General features: G+C 47.3%; 1 protein-coding gene across 1 annotated transcript in view; it reads right to left on the bottom strand.

Annotated features, from left to right (window-relative positions):
* The window catches only part of LOC137425303 (PDZ and LIM domain protein 3), a gene marked incomplete at its 5' end in the record, with an annotated part of 119,052 nt that overhangs the window by 71,247 nt on the left and 29,191 nt on the right, over positions 1 to 18,614 (bottom strand). Inside the window, 1 exon segment of the mRNA XM_078776521.1 lies at positions 102 to 189. Within this exon segment, the coding sequence (XP_078632647.1) occupies positions 102 to 189 (88 nt within the window).

The following is an 18,614-nucleotide window of genomic DNA, read 5'->3' as shown; positions in this document are numbered from 1 at the left end:
TTGTTTATTAAATTTACAACAGCAAAAAAGAATCGACAAATTTGGGGATTTTGAAGGGGTGTAGTGGAAAGTAAAAGTATGCTACCAGTTATCATCCGAACCTGTGGAGATCCTTCCAGGTTCATCTTGAATGGCTGAGGTCTGCTCTGTTCATCCATGATGTTCGGAGACCACAACTTGTTTTCAGGTCTGTGGCGAAGAGGATTTAACATTCAAGTTTGGTTCCAGGAAAGAAATGTTGCACTCAGCCACACTGTTTTACAATAAAACCACTATGTAGAAAATCTATAAAATATGACTTTGAAGATACAAAAAATTTAGTCGGACTGAAAGAATGAGATCCAGACGATAGTAAATCAAGACAATAGTTTGTCTATTTTCGTCTTGTTTAACTGTTTTTGTGCACACAAACCCAGTCCAAAGGTATGTTGGCTTACGTTACAATTAACAAAAATGGTTAAACAAGACAAAAAGGTTAAACAAGACTAAGAACTGGTAAAGAAGCCATAAATGGATAAACAAGACAAAAAAAACCGGATAAACAACACAATTTTTACCCAATAGTTTCATAATGACAAACAAGTAGAAGCAGGAGAGCTTGGTGTTGGCTTAGCGGTTAGGGTGCCGGCTTGGGACCCTAGGATCCTGGGTTTTAATCCCGGTCGATCACTGAATTAACACCAGGGCGGTAGACTCAGCCTGTCATCCTGCCGAGGTCGGCAAATTGAGTACCAGTTCACTGGTAATTCCCTGTGTGTCACAAGAGTTGAATAATAGGGTTGGCGGCAGGAAGGGCATCCGGTCATAAAACATCGCTTCAAAAAGGGGACCACGGTGCCCGAAAAAGACCAACTCCTGCTCTGCGGGGAAAAATGGCCTCTAAAGGTGGTTCTAAACATGCAGAAGGAGAGATGAAGGATAATACAGAAGAGAGACAAAAAGGAGAGAGACCGAGTGATTAACAGATCGGGACGAGGCCTACACAAGCATGCAACCTGGACAAAGACACACAAACCCAGTGCAAAGGTACAAGTACAGAGGAAGGTACTCCACAATACACGTAAGTGCAATACACAAACAAGTAACAACTGGAGCAATGCGACTGCGACTGTGTCCTCAAGATGGACATTCAAAGTCCCATAACGGATAGATGCCCTCATTCACTGACCTAAAAATAAACAAGTTTGACTTAAATCATTGAGCAGCACATGCCAATCTGGCTGGCAGGATGACCCTTCAGCTGTTTTCAAATATCACATTTTCACCAGCAGGTTTCATATTGATTGGTGAAGCAGTTTCAGAGAAGGAATTTTTTTAAATATCGGCTTTCATGCTAATATGGCTGCCATACCACATGACATATGACCATAAAAATGTACACTCTGCATATGTATTAGTCCGTGGGCTGAGTAGGGTTTACATGCACCCCCCCCCCCCCCCCACAACTTAACTTCCCGGGTATGTCCATGTACCCCCCACCCTAGGGGTTAGGAAAAACCATGTTAACAGAAAAAAACTCATTCCCAAGGTACCTCCCATGCATATTTTGATGTTACCCCCCCTGTGTCAGTGATTTCCGAAAATTAGGGGTAGGCGAAATTCAAATGGCCATAACTTTTTACCTAGTCATCCTATGGTTGCATATGACCTCTCAAAATGTTTGTCCTGGGACACTCTTTACAATGATATGTGTTATATGCAAATGAGGTCACCAGAGGTCAAACTATGAGGGAATGAGTTTTTTTTCTGTTAACATGGTTTTTCCTAACCCCTAGGGTGGGGGGTACATGGACATACCCGGGAAGTTAAGTTGTGGGGGGTGGGTGCATGTAAACTCTACTCAGCCCACGGACTATATGGGTAGGGGATCACGTCTCTGAAGTTTTGTGTTGATCAGATAAGGTTCGTTTTTCTATCCAAGATGGCTGCCAAACAACGTGACCAACAATACCATAATTTTCAAAATATTTGCAGCAATGGTTTTAGATGACATTTGTAAAATTTCGCATCGATAGGGTAGGCGGTTTCAACACAGATACAGTTTAAACTAGAACAGCACTCGGGAGAGAGCATACTTCCGACAGGCTGAACAATTGACGTTATATATCCCACTGGTGGGTCGGATCTGGATCTGGAAGTATCGTTTTTGGCCACATCTCTCAATGGTGAAGAATCACTTGCAAAATAAAATAAAAATTCTGGATCTCTTCTGTATCTTCACTAAAATCTTATCAATTATTCTTTCTTGTCACATGCCTAACCTGCCAACCAACTTTCGGCCGAATTGTCCATAACTTTTTGAGATATAGTACTACGCAGTACTAGTATATTATTTTTAGCCCTATCACAATCTCAGTGGTGAAGAATCACTCAAAAAAGTATCGGATCTGCATCCAGATCCAGATCTTCACCAAGATCTAATCAATTCGTCCTTGTCACACACCCAACCTGTCCACCAAATTTCGTCAAAGTCTGCCCACAACCGTTTGATATATCCTGCTCACAGACAAACAAAGAAACAGATAGAGAAGGTGTGAAATGAGTATTCTCTGTTCACCTTTATTGGTGAGGTGATTACAAAAAAATCTAGCATACAACTACAAAACAAGAAGATGTCATGCGGAGCACGATACTTGCAAAATACCCCCCCAACCCCTCCCCAAGAAAATAATTCCATTGATACAGCAAATTGTCCATTTCATCAAGATTAAAATTGTCAATCTTGATCAAAGCTCGGGTCAACAGGAAGAAAAGTGACGATATTTCAGATGAAAAATGATGATTTTGGAAGGTTGACCTTGAGTTGACCTTTGACCTTTTTACCTCAAAAATAGTTGGCTTCCCTATTGAGTGAATCAATGTGCAAATGCTGTTCAATTTTCAAGTCATTCGGATGAAAATTGACGGTTTTTTCTGATAAAAAGTGCTGATTTTGGAAGTTTGACCTTGAGTTGACCTTTGACCTTTTGACCTAAACATAGTACGTTTCCCAATTTAGTGACTCGATATGCAAATGCTGTTCAATTTTCAAGTCAATCGGTTGAGAATTGATGGCTTTTTAGATGAAAATTGATTTTTAAAATTTGACCTTGAGTTGACCTTTTACCTTTTGACCTCAAAAATAGTATGTTTCCCAATTTAATGACTCGATATGCAAATGCTGTTCAATTTTCAAGTCAATCGGTTGAGAATTGACGGCTTTTTAGATGAAAATTGATGATTTTTTAAAATTTGAACTTAAGTTGACCTTTGACCCTTTGTCCTCAAAAATAGTTCATTTCCCAATTTAGTGACAATTTAGTGACAAATGCTATTCAACTTTCAATTCAATCGGATTTAAAATGGTGATTTTAGAAATTTGACCTCTAGATGACCTTTGACCTTTGATCTCAAAATTAATAGGCTTCTCAATTGGGACGACTTATACAAGCTGGGTGAAGTTTCGTGACGATCGGTTTAGAATTGTGACCTGTAGGCCGGTGACAAACAGACAAACAGACAGGCAGACAAACAGACAGAACCACAAACGGAACCGACCAATATACTTGAAAAATCTTCGATTTTGCAAGTAACTAGAGTTCTTGTGTCATGCACACCGGGTTGCAACCCTTTTGTCCCTTTCTCTTAAACAGGCCAACTCCAGTGGCAATGGTGGAAAGAAGAGACTAGTACTAACTTACAGTGTGTAACTATGTATTGTTATGCCATAATTTGAATATAAAAATTAAGCAGTAATTCCCATTTAACTTTTTTTGATAAACCCAAAATATCAAGCCATTGACATTTTCAATTTTGAGAAACAAATCAACTGTAAGTTTTAAAAACATAAATTTTTTGGAACAGAACAAACTACTTTTTACCAAAAACAGAACATACAGGTTTGGTACATCATTCATAATCAGGCAAATGAGCATGTTAGTCTGGCATGCTGAGACAATGCAACGATTAATAAATTCTTACGATAAATGAAGAAGTTGTTATTCCACTGATGCATGAAGGGATCAATTGCCATGAGTAACTGGGACTGTAAGAGATTATGGAATATGGAATAACAGCTACTCTCCTCACATGTTAAAATAGAGGTCCTGTTTGTGTTGTCATGGATTTCTGAGTATGGCGTATGTTTAAGACAAAAATATATTGAAAAAAAATGTTTATCAAAATTTCATTATTTAACGAGATTTGCATGTAGTCAACCCAATCAGGGACTATACTTGTACAGAGCGTCAGTTCTGCCGAAGTAGTTCTTGGCTAGGAGTTAGAATCCTGGTCGGGTCAACACTTCGATGCAGGATACTCGCTTGAGGGTGGTCCAGGAACAAGTACTGTAATTTGTTCAGAGTGCCAGCGATAGCTCACCTACTTTTCACGAAGGACACCATGAGATCTTTAAACCACCATTTTTGTTTTTGTTTTTGTATACAACATCGAGGCTCGTGTAAGGGCTAACATCAATCACAAAAAATAACAACAAACGGACACACAAAACATATAATAAAGGGAGTGGGAGACAAGATGGGGAGAGAGAGAGAGGGAAGCACACAAGTACAACAGCAGAGAACAGGGACATCGGGAGATCTGTGGGAGGGAGAGGGCTTGGGGAGGGGGGGGGGGGGGGAAGTATAAAACACATGGACACTGCTGGAACTTCCAGGAAAGAAAAAAGTCGGTATTTCCCCCCCAAAAAAGTGGACCTGGGGTAAATTAACGGGGGTAGAAGAGATCAAGGTTTTGGATGGGGGAAGATAAGAGATGGTGGTGAACAGCTGTTTTAAAGACCTGGAGGGAGGAATGGGATTGAAGAGAGTGGGGGAGTTTGTTCCAGAGGTGGGAGAAATGGGGAATGAAAGAGTGAAGGTGAGCAGAGAGCCTAGATTTTGGCAGTTTAACCATAAGAGGGTTGCAGGCAGATCTTGTGCGACCTGTAGGAATATTTGGGGGACAGAGCACAGAGAGAGCTGGGGGAGCAAGGCCGGAGAGGAGTCTGTAGAAGACAGAAAGTCCACCAACCTGCCTGCGGTGAGTGAGTGAAAGGCCCTCGGAGTTAACTTCATCGCGGGAGATTCCAATGATTCTGAAATGCCTGGCCCATCAACTAATGGTGGCAAAGGGACACCCACATCAACGTCCATCCGAGGGAGGGACCAAACACTGATGCCTCCTCGCCTTGCATTTGGAACACCAGGATGGTAGTTTATAGCTGGCTCGAGATTCAAACCGAGGCTAGACGGCTCAGAGGCGAGTGTGCGTACCTCTAGGTCATCCTGCCAGCCGGATTGGCATGTGCTGCACAATAATTCTACTCAACGAACCAAGCTAGAAATAAAAAAACCATTAAATAATCTTTTAAAATAACAAATGTTGTGAGGAATGGCTGAAAAGAAGTAATCATTTAAAAAATCCTCGAACTCAGCTTATTTACGTAGTAAATTTAAATCTCGGAAACAAAAACCCACACTTTTTTATTCATCTAAAAGCGCTGAATCAAATGAACATTGAGAGGTCCAATAAACAATAAAAGACAAGATGGACATTCTGGCCGTGTTTCCAAAGCTGGATCAAGTAATTTAAGCCATGTCACAATTATACGGTCCCAACTCGAGAGACAAGAATGCGCATTCCAGAGAGTATTCCATGGTGTCTGACGCCAACGATAACAGAATGCAGCCAAAAGCAAAAGCATTACTTCATGGCTCATCACAAAAGGCAAGCTTCACTCTGGGCAACACCCGAGCTGACAACTCACATGCATGCATGCCTTCCATGGTGTTGTTTACATGGCCCTACAAGTTTTTCATAGCAACAGGTTATTGGACACACCTAGACAAATAGCAGAGGGATGACAACAGGATGCAGGAATGGATGAAAGGAACGTAAGAAAGGAACAAAAAAAATATTTCAGACAACCCAATTCAAATGGGAAAGCAGCCATTCAAAAACAGCCAAACCGATTAATGTTCAGCTTGAGGCCATCTATATATGAATGTAGATGTGTACAGGTAGTAGAACACACACTATATGTACTATGGGGTTCATCATGTGTCCCAGAACCAAGTTTATGTTCAGTTCTGTTAAAATCAGCAAACTAGTTCTTTCTTCATTTAACCGGGTGACATGATTAGGGCCTGTGCTTGTGTTTAGTGGAGCTTTGGAGAAGAAGGGGGGTGGGGAGTGGGTGTGGAAGTGAAGTGGGTGTCACGACTGCACTTTGATGCCAGGGTGCAACTCATTGCCCTTTCGTGCGTTCTTGGCATTATGCTACCCAATCAGATCTAGATAGTCTATATGTTATTCTTGTCTCTACTTATTTGTACTCAAAAAAATTTTTCATTTGCCTGCAAAGTTGTTTGGTATATCTTGCTCCAAAAACCTCTCCTGACACACATATAAAAGGGATAACAAGGAACTTTGAGCCAGGAGGAGGCCATTTGTGGCCCATCATGCCTGCGCTTCACCAACACAAGGCAAAACAAATCGGTCTCAATCCACACATTCATTCTCACTTGTGGGGAGGGGGGGGGGGCGGGGAAGAGGAGTGAGGGCGGTGTCATATATGCATACAAAATATTATACTTAAACTAGAATTATTTTATTATTACTATAACTAAATGTATTTTAGATTATTTTTCGTGCAGTGGGTGATGGTTGGGGGTTGGGGGTTTGGGGGGGGGGGGGGAGGACAGAGATCCCTATACATGTATACTATCACCCATCCACAGGCAAGCTATACCTACAAGTCATTGTCCACATATTTGTCAAACTACAACGAGTCCTCATATTTCTGCTCTGTTATCAAAAACAAATACTTCTTGGTTGGCCACAGCTTTAATAATTACAGAGGCTGCTCTCCAAGTGTGGTACTAAGTTCCAATTTCCTAATTTGTTCTGGGAAAACAGAGGTGGAAACACGGCTTCAAACTGTTATAGCAGTCGGTAAAAGAGAGGTTAAAGGTTAGGGGTATGTAAGGAATAATTATATGGGCCTTTTCACTATTTTATAAGCATCACTCAATAAAAATGCAAGTCAATGATGTAAAAAGTTTTTTTTTTTTTTTTTTTTTTTTTTTTTTACCTCTTTGTCATTTAAATTTCCTAATCTTTGAATAAAAGCATGCAGATTCTGGACATAGAAGATTTAAACATTGTGAAAGAAAGTAGTTAGTCGAAGAAGGGTTAGAAAAAAATATATAGATCATGGCTGATATGATTTGGAAGTGATGTGTTGGTATAATTTATGCGCATGATGTCAGCGACATGTCATTGGGTTAGTGTGTTTCTTTAGTTAAATTTAATTTTCCTGACTGCAAACCTCATAATTGTCGAGGAGCAGGGCAGAGACAACGTGCCAGCATGGCAGGCGACACTTGTTGCTAACAGGCTGTGCAGCAATTGCTGGGGTGAGACTCAATCTTTGCCTTGCTTCCCAGTCAAGTTAGGTGGTTCAACCTGTGTGTGTGTGTGTGTGTGTGTGTGTGTGTGTGTGTGTGTGTGTGTGTGTGTGTGTGTGTGTGTGTGTGTGTGTGTGTGTGTGTGTGTGTGTGTGTGTGTGTATATACATACAGACTTGGCATTTAATATGGAATTTTTTTTTCTTCTTGACTTGGGTTTACTTTCTTAACTCAGTATATCAATCTGGTGAGTTTCTTTTACACTTTGGTGATTTACTTGTTCAAAGAACCATGTCACTGATTGTCTGTCGCAGCAAGAAGTCAACAACAGGATCATATCACAGGTGGCAGGGCAAAATGTACGGACAGGTGCATTTGACGATTGGCTTCACAGTCGGGTATACAAGGGTTGTTGCGTTCTGTATTAGTGGAAAACAACTGCTGCACGTCTCCAAAAGTTAAGGCCGCTTCCTCTGGAGATGGTCCGTCAACTCGACAATGCTGTTTGTCATGGAGTGGTGGCATGACGAAATTACGGGATGAAAGAGCGTGCTATTGCTCGGCAGTATGGCATCACTCAAGGTCAGGTGTCAAAGATCCTGAAACGAAATGCTCAGAGGGGTGTCCCTACTCCAATACCGAGGCCAGGACGTCCCCGCAGAACCACAAGGAGGGATGATCGCCAGCTGCACCGGTTAGTCCGCAATGGCCGTACCAATTCAGCTAATCGGCTTCGGGCTGAGTGGCAGCAACTGACAAATGTGCCTGTATCCAGAAGGCTAGTCAACCAATGACTGGTTCAAGCAGGCTATCGTGCCAGGCGTCCCCCGGGAAAGCCACGGCTGACCAGACAACACCACCAGCGCCGATTGCAGTGGGCCAGAGAGCACCGTCAATGGCAGCCAGGACACTGGAATCACGTGATCTTCAGTGACGAGTCTAGATTTCTGGTCTATCATCAAGATGGCCGCGTCCGAGAGCGCAGACAAGTGCATGAAGCCGACAACAAAGATTGTATAGTGCCAAGAGTCCAAGCTGGAGGTGGTGGGGTGACCGTTTGGGCTGCTTTTCATGCAGGGGGCAAAACTGACCTGGTTGTTCTGAATGGAAACCTGAACCAGTTCAAGTACAGGGCCATTCTGGAAGAAACATTGCTTCCATTTGCTCGTGCAGCCTTTCGAGGAAACTTTGTCTTCCAAGATGACAATGCACGGCCTCATCGTGCTCGCATGATCCAACACTTTCTTGCTGACCGTGGTGTCGAGCATATGGAGTGGCCTGCCATGTCCCCGGATATGAATCCGATAGAGAACTTGTGGGCAGAATTAACGCGTCAAATCGACCACTTGGACCAGCAGCCGACCTCTGTGCGTGAATTGCAGCAGGCTATTGTCACTGCATGGCAAGCGATTCCTGTCCAAACCTTGGCAAATCTCGTGAACAGCATGCCTCAACGTGTACGTGCTCTCCTGAATGCTCGTGGGGGTTACACGAAGTACTGAACTGTAATTTTACTGTCCGTAATCCCAGTCGTAATTTAACTTTTGTTTTTGTTGAAAAAAAATTTGGCTAATGTGCAAAATAGAGATACTTCTGGAAAACTTACAGAAGTTTAACACAGTACTGTCCATGAATTGAGTTCGATATCAGTTTACATCACTTTCAAGGATCAATTTATTTGTTTTCAAATGTCAAATGTGGTTTTTGTTTCTTTTAAAGGTCACATTAACAAAATCTAGAATAATTTCAACATAATTCCAATGAACTTTTGGTTCTAAGACATCTTGAAAAGTATGTTCACCCCCACAAAAGAAATTCCATATTAAATGCCAAGTCTGTGTATATGTTTGTGTATATATATATATATATATATATATATATATATATAGTATATATATATATATATGTACATATATATATATATATATATATATATATATATATATATATATATATATATATATATATATATATATATGTGTGTGTGTGTGTGTGGCGGCACAAGGGGAAATAATTCCGCGCACCAGTGGGTGGCCCTGGGTTTGGGCGAGGGGCTAGGGTGCCAGCTTAGGATCCCAGGATCCTGGGTTTGAATCCCGGTCGATCGCTGAATTAACGCCAGGGGGATTGACTCAGCCTGTCATCCTTCCGAGGTCGGCAAATTGAGTACCAGTTCACTGGTAATTCCCTGTTTGTCGTAAAAAGGCGACAAAAAGGGTTGGCGGCAGTAAGGGCATCCGGCCGTAAAACATTGCTTCAAAAAAAAGGGGACCGAAAAACAACAACAACCACGGTCCCCGAAAAAGGCCAACCCCCGCTTCGCGGGGACAAATGGCCTCTAAAGGTAAAGGTTTTTTTTTAGTGGGTGGCGCGAGCGCCCAGGCGGGGACCGATGGCACATGCCCCGCCCTTCAACCGATCGGCCATGCCCGGGGACTAGGCGTGGCCTCGGCACATATATGCGGGCTCTAAGCTCGAGCCCGCTCAGTGCTGCAGTTCGAGCTTTCGAAATAAAGACTCTTTTGTTTTAACAAACGCGTTGTGGCCTACCTCTTTGGCAAGCAAGTTGTGTGTGCGCAGCACCACACTTCACTGGTGACCCCGATTGGTTCAGCCGTTGCTGACCACCGAACGTGCCATGGCCAGCAACGCCGTCGCAGTAAAACTCCCAGAGTTTTGGGAAGCACAGGCCGACGTGTGGTTCATGCAGGCCGAAGCGCAATTTCAGCTTCGAGGCATAACGGCGGACGAGACCCGTTACTACCACGTGGTCGCCGCCCTCGGGCCCGGCACTGCCGCCCGAGTCGTGTCCATCCTGCGGCACCCGCCGGTCGACCACAAGTACGAGGCGCTCAAACATCTCATCGCCACGTTCGGCCTCACGGAGATCGAACGGGCCGACCGCCTCCTGGACCTTCCCGAACTCGGCGACACACGACCATCCGTGCGGATGGATTTTATGCTGTCGCTGCTGGGTGACCAAGCCCCCGATTTCTTATTCCAGGCGCTTTTCCTACGCCAGCTACCTCTACAGGTACGCCTCGCGCTGGCCGGTTCCAAAATAAGGGAACCAGGCGCCCTGGCCGTAGAGGCCGACAGGTTTTTCGCGGCTTGCGACACGCGGTCGGGTTACGGTGCTGCCGTCGTGGATCCCGGGGCAGAGGTTACAGCGTCCCTCGTGGCCGCTGCCGCACCCCGCCCACCACCACCGCCGCCGAGAACACCGCCGCCCCCACCACCGCAAGCCTGGTGCTATTTCCACGCCAGGTTTGGCCACAAGGCTAGGATGTGTCGCCCGCCATACTCGTTTGACAAGTCGGGAAACGACCGGGCTGGAGCTCGTTAGCAGCCCTGAGCGTCGGCCATTCCGGCAGCCTCCTATTCATCATGGACACCTTGTCCGGGCGCCGTTTCCTCTGCAATACAGGAGCGCAGGTAAGCGTCATGCCCGCCTCCACATCCGACAAGCGAACCGCGGGCCGGGGCCCCGCGTTGCTTGCCGCCAACGGTACACCCATCCGCACGTTCGGGAAGCGCTGCCTCTCCCTGCGGTTCGGAGGGCAGCGCTTTCAATGGTCGTTTGTGACCGCCAGCGTGCCAATGGCATTGCTTGGTGCGGACTTCCTATGTGCGAATGGGTTGTTGGTCGACGTGAAGCGCAGACGGCTCGTCCAGGCTGAAACGTTTAGCTCGCTCGTTTGTTTGCTGAGCGGCTCATTGAGCGGCTCACCGAGCGGCTTGCAAAGCGGCTTGCTGGAAGGTTCCGTCCCGGCGAGTTTAGTTTGCACGCTTCCGGCAGCGGACGACTTTACCCGCCTCCTCGCCAGTTTCCCGGCCCTCACGCGGCCCACCTTCTCAGCGGTGGCCGATAAACATGGGGTGGAGCACCACATCCCCATGGTCGGGCCGCCGGTCTATGCCCGGGCACGCCGGCTCGAGCCCACGAAGCTCGCCGTGGCGAAAGCGGAGTTCGCCACACTGGAGCGGCTGGGGATCGTACGGCGCTCCAACAGCACTTGGGCTTCTCCGCTGCACATTGTGCCAAAGCCCGGCAGGGGATGGCGGCCGTGCGGGGACTACCGCCGGCTCAATGATGCCACCACCCCGACCGCTACCCGGTCCCACACATTCAGGACTTTTCCGCCCGGTTGGCCAACACGACCGTGTTTTCTAAGGTGGACCTCATCCGGGGCTTCCATCAGGTCCCCGTCCAACCGGACGACGTCCCGAAGACGGCCGTCATCACCCCTTTCGGCCTCTTCGAATTCCTAAGGATGCCCTTCGGGTTGAAGAATGCGGCCCAGGCGTTCCAGCGGCTTATGGATAGCGTCTTGCGCGACTTACCTTTCCTGTTTGTCTACCTGGACGACATCCTAGTCACGAGCGCGTCCCGGGAGGAGCACCTGCTCCACCTCCGCACGCTTTTCGAACGCCTGGGCCAGCATGGCCTAATCATCAACCCTGCCAAGTGCCGTTTCGGCGTCGCCACCATCGCCTTCTTGGGGCACCGCATCACCAAGCACGGGGCCGTCCCTTTACCGGCCAAGGTGGAGGCGGTCAGGGATTTCCCGCGGCCCCGCACGATCAAGGGGCTCCAGGAGTTCCTGGGCATGGTAAACTTTTACCACCGCTTCGTGCCCCACGTCGCCCGGCTCCTCCCCCCCTTGCACGAAGCCCTTCGGGGCAAGCCGGGCAAAGGTGACATCGCATGGTCGGAGCCGATGGCCGCGGCGTTCGCGGGTGCAAAGCTGGCTCTGGCCGATGCCACCATGCTGGCGCACCCGGCGCCCGATGCACCGATCGCCCCCACCACCGACGCGTCAGACTACGCGGTGGGCACGGTGCACGAGCAATGGGTGCGTGGTGCTTGGCAACCGCTGGCGTTTTTTAGCCGGCAGCTTCGCCCGCACGAACGCCGGTACAGCACCTTCGACCGCGAGCTGCTCGGGCTCCACCTGGCGGTCCGACACTTCCGCCACCTGCTGGAGGGCCACCCGTTCATAGCCTTTGTTGACCACAAGCCCCTTGTGTTCGCGATGGCCAAGGTCGCCAAGCCATGGTCGGCACGGCAGCAGCGCCACCTCTCTGCCGTGTCCGAGTACACGACGGACATCCATCATGTGGCAGGTAAGGACAACCCGGTGGCGGATTGCCTTTCCCAGTCCGTCGTGCATGCGGTCCACCTCGGGGTCGACTATGCCCGGATGGCGGAGGCCCAGACCGCCGACCCCGGCATCCAGGCCTTGCGGACTGCCGTCACGGGCCTCCGCGTCACCGAGGTGCCGTTCGACGCCGCGGCCACGGCCCTCCTATGCGACGTCTCCCTCGGCCGGCCTCGCCCCATCGTGCCCGCTGGCTGGCAGCGCCCAGTGTTCGACGCCATCCACGGCCTGTCCCACCCTGGCGTGAAGGCATCCCAGAAACTCGTTGGGGCGAAGTTCGTCTGGCATGGCCTCAGGAAGGACGTCCGCGACTGGGCCAGGACGTGCCTCGCGTGCCAGCGCGCAAAGGTCCACCGCCACACCCAGGCACCATTGGCCCCGTTTACGGTGCCCGAGCGGCGGTTCGACCACATGCATGTCGACTTGGTGGGACCTCTGCCCCCCTCGCGAGGGTTCACCCACCTCCTCACCATGGTCGACCGCACCACGCGGTGGCCGGAGGCCGTCCCATTGGCGGCGACGTCTGTGGCTGAGGTGGCGCAAGCCTTTATCGCCACTTGGGTTGCCCAGTTCTGTGCCCCCTCGGACATCTCGTCCATCCGCGGCCCCCAGTTCACCTCGGAGATCTGGGCCGCGGTGGCGCAAGGGCTCGGGGTGAAACTACACCACACCACAGCCTAACACCCCCAGGCCAATGGCCTGTGCGAGCGCTTTCATCGCTCCATGAAGGCCGCGCTCCGGGCCAGCCTCCGCGATGGTGGCTGGGTCGACAGGCTCCCCTGGGTCTTGCTGGGTCTCAGGTCGGCGCCCAAGGACGACCTGCGCGCGTCCTCGGCGGAGCTGGTCTTTGGGAAACCACTGCGGGTACCGGGTGAATTTATCCCCGACTCCACAGCTCCTTGGTCCGCGGCGAAACAGCGCTCCGCCCTTCAGGAGACCGCCCGGAGGTTCGCCCCGTTGCCAATGGCACACCACGGTTGCCCGCCTTCCCAAGTCGCCCCGGAGCTTCGCACGGCAAAGTACGTGTTCATCTGGCATGACGCCCACCGGGCATCGCTACGGCCCCCGTACGACGGGCCCTTCCGCGTGCTGGAGACCGGTGACAAGTTTTTCACGGTCGACATCGGCGGTGCCCCGGATCGCATTTCCGTGGACCGCCTCAAGCCGGGCCCACCTCGATCCGGACCACCCCCCGCCGGCAGCGCTGCCTCCGCGTCGAGGCCGCCCCCCGACGGTCGGACCCCCGGCACTCCCGCCAGCAGCTCTGCCTCCGTGTCGAGGCCGCCCCCCTGCGGTCAGACCCCCGGCACCCCTCAGCCCCGCCAGCCCGCTACCCCCCAGCCCTGCACCCATCGCCAGGGGGCGTTTCGGCCGGGTCATCCGGCTTCCCCGCAAACTCACCCTTCAGGTGCGCGGGAATTCTGGGGGGGGTGCATGTGGCGGGCACAAGGGGCAATAATTCCGCGCACCAGTGGGTGGCGCGAGCGCCCAGGCGGGGACCAATGGCACATGCCCCGCCCTTCGACCGATCGGCCACGCCCGGGGACTAGGCGTGGCCTCAGCACATATATGCGGGCTCTAAGTTCGAGCCCGCTCAGTGCTGGAGTTCGAGCTTTCAAAATAAAGACTTTTGTTTTAACAAATGCGTTGTGGCCTACTTCTTTGGCAAGCAAGTTGTGTGTGCGCAGCACCACACTTCATATATATATATATATATATATATATATATTCTAGCAGAAGTACCCGGCATTGCCGGGCGGGGGAGGGGAGGGGGAGGGGGAAGGGGAGGGGAGGGGAATGGGGGGAGAGCGAGCCCCTTGGTAAAGCGAGCGATTTTTTTTTTCATGGCGTCATAGCGTTCATAGCGTTTCATAGCGTCATAGCGATTTTTTTTTTCATAGCGTCATAGCGTCATAGCATCATAGCGTCATAGCGTTCATATCGTTCATAGCGTTTCATAGCGTCATAGCGATTTTTTTTTCCATCGCGTCATAGCGTTATATCGTTCATAGCGTTCATAGCTTCATAGCGTTTCATAGCGTTTCATAGCGTCATAGCGTTCATAGCGTCATCGCGTTCATAGCGTTTCATAGCGTCATAGCGATTTTTTTTTTCATAGCGTCATAGCGTCATATCGTTCAAAGCGTTCATAGCTTCATAGCGTTTCATAGCGTCATAGCGTTCATAGCGTCATAGCGATTTTTTTTTTCATAGCGTCATAGCGTTCATAGCGTCATAGCGTCATCACGTGATCGCTCTGAGCGAATCAGCGCCCACCTGCTCTGATTCCGTGCGCTGAAATGCGCTGAGGTAAATATGAATAAAAAATATGGATCGTCAAATTTTTTGAGTTCGGCCATGTTCGTCCCAGGCTCAATGGGCATGTCTATGCCAAATATCAAGCACGTAAGCCTCTCCGTTTAGGAGTCTATCGGTAACATTACACACACACACACACACACACACACACACACACACACACACACACACACACACACACACACACACACACACACAGTGTTTTATATATACTAGGGCATGCCCGTACTATATATCTATCTAAAATTATATCCCCCCCCTCTATTTACATGAAATGGTTTGGTCCATTCGCAACGCCAAAGCGAACGGCGAACGGCTTGCGAGTACAGTGACAATCCCCCCCCCTCTATTTACATGAAATGGTTTCGTCCATTCGCAACGACCACAGAACCCCCCCCCCCCTCTATTTACATGGAATGGTTTGGTCCATTCGCAACGCCGGCACACGCGATCGTTCGCTGCTCTCTGATTGGTTGAATCGTTTTTTGGACATAGCTCGGTAAGTAATTGTCCGATTAATATGAAACCTTGAAAAGGCACATCCTCGGGTCCCCAGCAATATACCTGGCAAGTGAAAAGTATATCGGACCCGTGGTTGTCGAGAAACAGCGGTCACAGACAGACAAACGTACAAACGTACAAACGTACAGAGATTACTGGAATTATAGATAGATAGATATATATATATATCTTACTATAATTCACCAAATGTCCGTCCGTCTGTCTGTCTGCTCGAAGGTACCGCAAAAACGGCTGAACTGATCGCAACGATATTTTGAGTGGGTAATCCTTGGACCCCCTGCAGTAAAATAGGCTATCTTGTTTTTCCAATGTTCCAATTTACCAGTTTTTCCAAACACGATAGAATAATATTTACCGATATGAACAGTGATGTGGCTTTTGTTGAAATTCTATGTACCAGGAGAGAGTAGATCGACTCCTGACGAACTCTTCCTGTATAAACGTGCGGCTCCAAAGTAACACTGCAGCGTGTGCAAAGCGACTGAGAAACAGGAGTAGCGGCCGCTTCCGTGTTAGATTCGGCGCGCACTCTTCACACATAAACGTGCGACTGAGAAAGACGCATAGCGGCCGCTTCCGTTTTGCTTTTGCACAATTCAATCTTTTTTCAAAATAGGCGCCATGTACTGTTTAGATTTTAATGATTTTCGTGTGATATGATTCAACGGATGTTTATATGAATCGTTTAAAATAAAAAAGCCTTCAATTTCTGATATTTTGCCTTTTCATTTGGGCCTCCCAATTGAAGCCCCGCCCATAGGGCAGGTACCGTTGCTAGTATATACAATGAAATGTTCACCTGTGTCACTAAAAGTAAGCAAAAACATTGCCTGAGCATCATTTAGAAACCATTGCATAAACATTAATACATTCACAGCAACAGGAGCTGATGTCTTACTTTCAACATGAGAAGAAGTGGGAAAACGCACACGGAAGGCGTTTGCTTTGCTTTTGCTTGCGTTTGCTTTGCTTTGCGTTTGCAAAGCAATCTGCTTTGCTCTCAACGTACCTATTCAATTGTGAGCATGTCTGATCAATAACCATGAGAGCTACTGTGTGAAGGCACAAGAAAAGTTGACAGAAAAAGTGGGTAAAAGTGGGTAGAAGTTTCTTTGTAAATTTATCTGCGATTTTTGTCCCTTGTGTCAGTACAAACCATTGACATGAAAGAAAAGCCGCGTTACTCGTATTTTGAGGGAAGTATTTTAGTCCTCTGAAGGTATGATATCTAAAAGTGGTCCAAGTTACATGCATTATTTACTATGACAAAAGAGAAATCAGGTTGAACATTTTTGTGTAAAATTTCTAAGGAGGGGGAAGGGTGTTCCATGTTCATATTAAACAAATACTAATTATAGTTAACTTAGTTCCCCTTTGTGTGCAAATCCCTTCATAAAACAGGGGTATTGCATCAATACTTACTGCATTAAAAACAAAGCTGATTGGTCCAAACTGTCTTTATAATTAATAAGTCATAAATAAAAACCATCCGGCCCATTTGGTGTCATGATACCACAGTAACCGGCCGTTTGTTTGCTTTGCCAGTTGAAGGTTATCTGTTCTGGCAAAGAGATTGGGCCCAAGTTTAGCAACACCAGTTAAAGCCAAAAAAGTTTCTTCCTACACATGCATTCACTGTTTCTAATGCTCGGCCAAATGTTTGGCATAACACTTTGTTGAACACTATCTGCTATGTGCTTGAGAGGCTTCCAAATACAGGGAAAAAGAAACTCCTGACCTATCAACAAATTTCCTAAAAATAGCAATGAGTTTTGTCCCTGGAAACTAAACTATGTTAAGGATGATTCTGATGGGGCAAAAATACATTTTGTTAATTAAACAGCTGAGATGGATCATTTGGAGATTAGAAAACTTGTATTTCCAAGAGAAAATATATTTACCTCTGCCACATAAGATGGATGGAGGTTATGCTTTCACCCCTGTCTGTCGGTCTGTCTGTCTGCCTGTGAACAAGATATCTCAAAAAGTTGTGGATGGATTCGGACGACATTTGGCAGAGACGTAGTGTATTTGACAAGGACGAAATGATTAGATTTTGGTGAGGATCCGTAGTCGGATCCGGCTATTAGAATATTTAAAGTTATTCTTCACCATTGGGAGATAGGTCCAAAAACGATACATAGTAGGATATCTCAAAATGTTGTGGGCGGATTTGGACGAAACCTGGTGGACAGGTTGGGTGTATGACAAGGACTAACAGATTCGATTTTGCTGAATATCTGAATCTGGATTCTGATACGAGAATTATTTAATATTTAAGTGATTTTTCACCATTGAGTGATGGGGCCAAAAGCGATATATAACTTGATTTTAAAAAAAGTTATGGACGAGTTATGACAACACTTGGTGGACGAGTTGGTTTAGGTGACAAGAACAAGCCAACAAGAACAAGTTCAGATCCGGAATCCAGATCCAGCCTATCAGTGGATACACAACATAAACTATTCAGCCTGGCGGAGGTATGCGCTCTGCCGAGTGCCATTCTAGTTTGAGTATGATTTGTTTACAACAGTCAGAATATCAGTATTTAAATTCTAAAGCAATAAACTTTCATCAGAAACTTGATTAAGACGTTACTGAAGTGTTTATTTATAAAAGCATAAATTCCTTTGCTACGTTGATAATGCAGAGCCATTTATTTTCCATTTTCTGTACAAGGATAAGTAGAAATAAATAATAATTTCCATTTTGTATGACGCAGGGTTTCAGGGAATTTTCAAAAAGCTGAAGCCTTAAATAATGAACAATCAACTATCAGACAAAATGACTATGAGCAAATTCCTTCATGTTACATTTTGGGATTATTTCACCTTATGAGAAAGTTCTTATAGGAATCTGTTGAATCTGTTCACAGATGGCTAGGCTTTCACTGCTCCGTCATAGTGTTCCAAAGACGAGGACCGCAAAACGTTATTGTATTCATGGAGTATGACGTGCGAGTGGAGCGTACGAACAAGTGTGTGTGTGTGTGTGTGTGTGTGTGTGTGTGTGTGTGTGTGTGTGTGTGTGTGTGTGTGTGTGTGTGTGTGTCGTGTATTGAGTTGAAGTAAGAAGAACTAGAACGATGTGTCTGTGTCGCCAATATGCCTCCGCATAGTCCCACAATGGGTAGATGCCATCACTCTGCATATGTATGGGTAGGGGATCACGTTTGTGAAGTTTCGTGTTGATCGGATAAGGTTCGTTTTTCTATCCAATATGG

This window comes from Myxine glutinosa, chromosome 4 (assembly GCF_964187855.1).
Source record: "Myxine glutinosa chromosome 4, kmMyxGlut1.1, whole genome shotgun sequence".
In the NCBI taxonomy this organism is placed as follows: domain Eukaryota; kingdom Metazoa; phylum Chordata; class Myxini; order Myxiniformes; family Myxinidae; genus Myxine; species Myxine glutinosa.
This window is presented reverse-complemented; position numbering and strand designations above follow the sequence as displayed.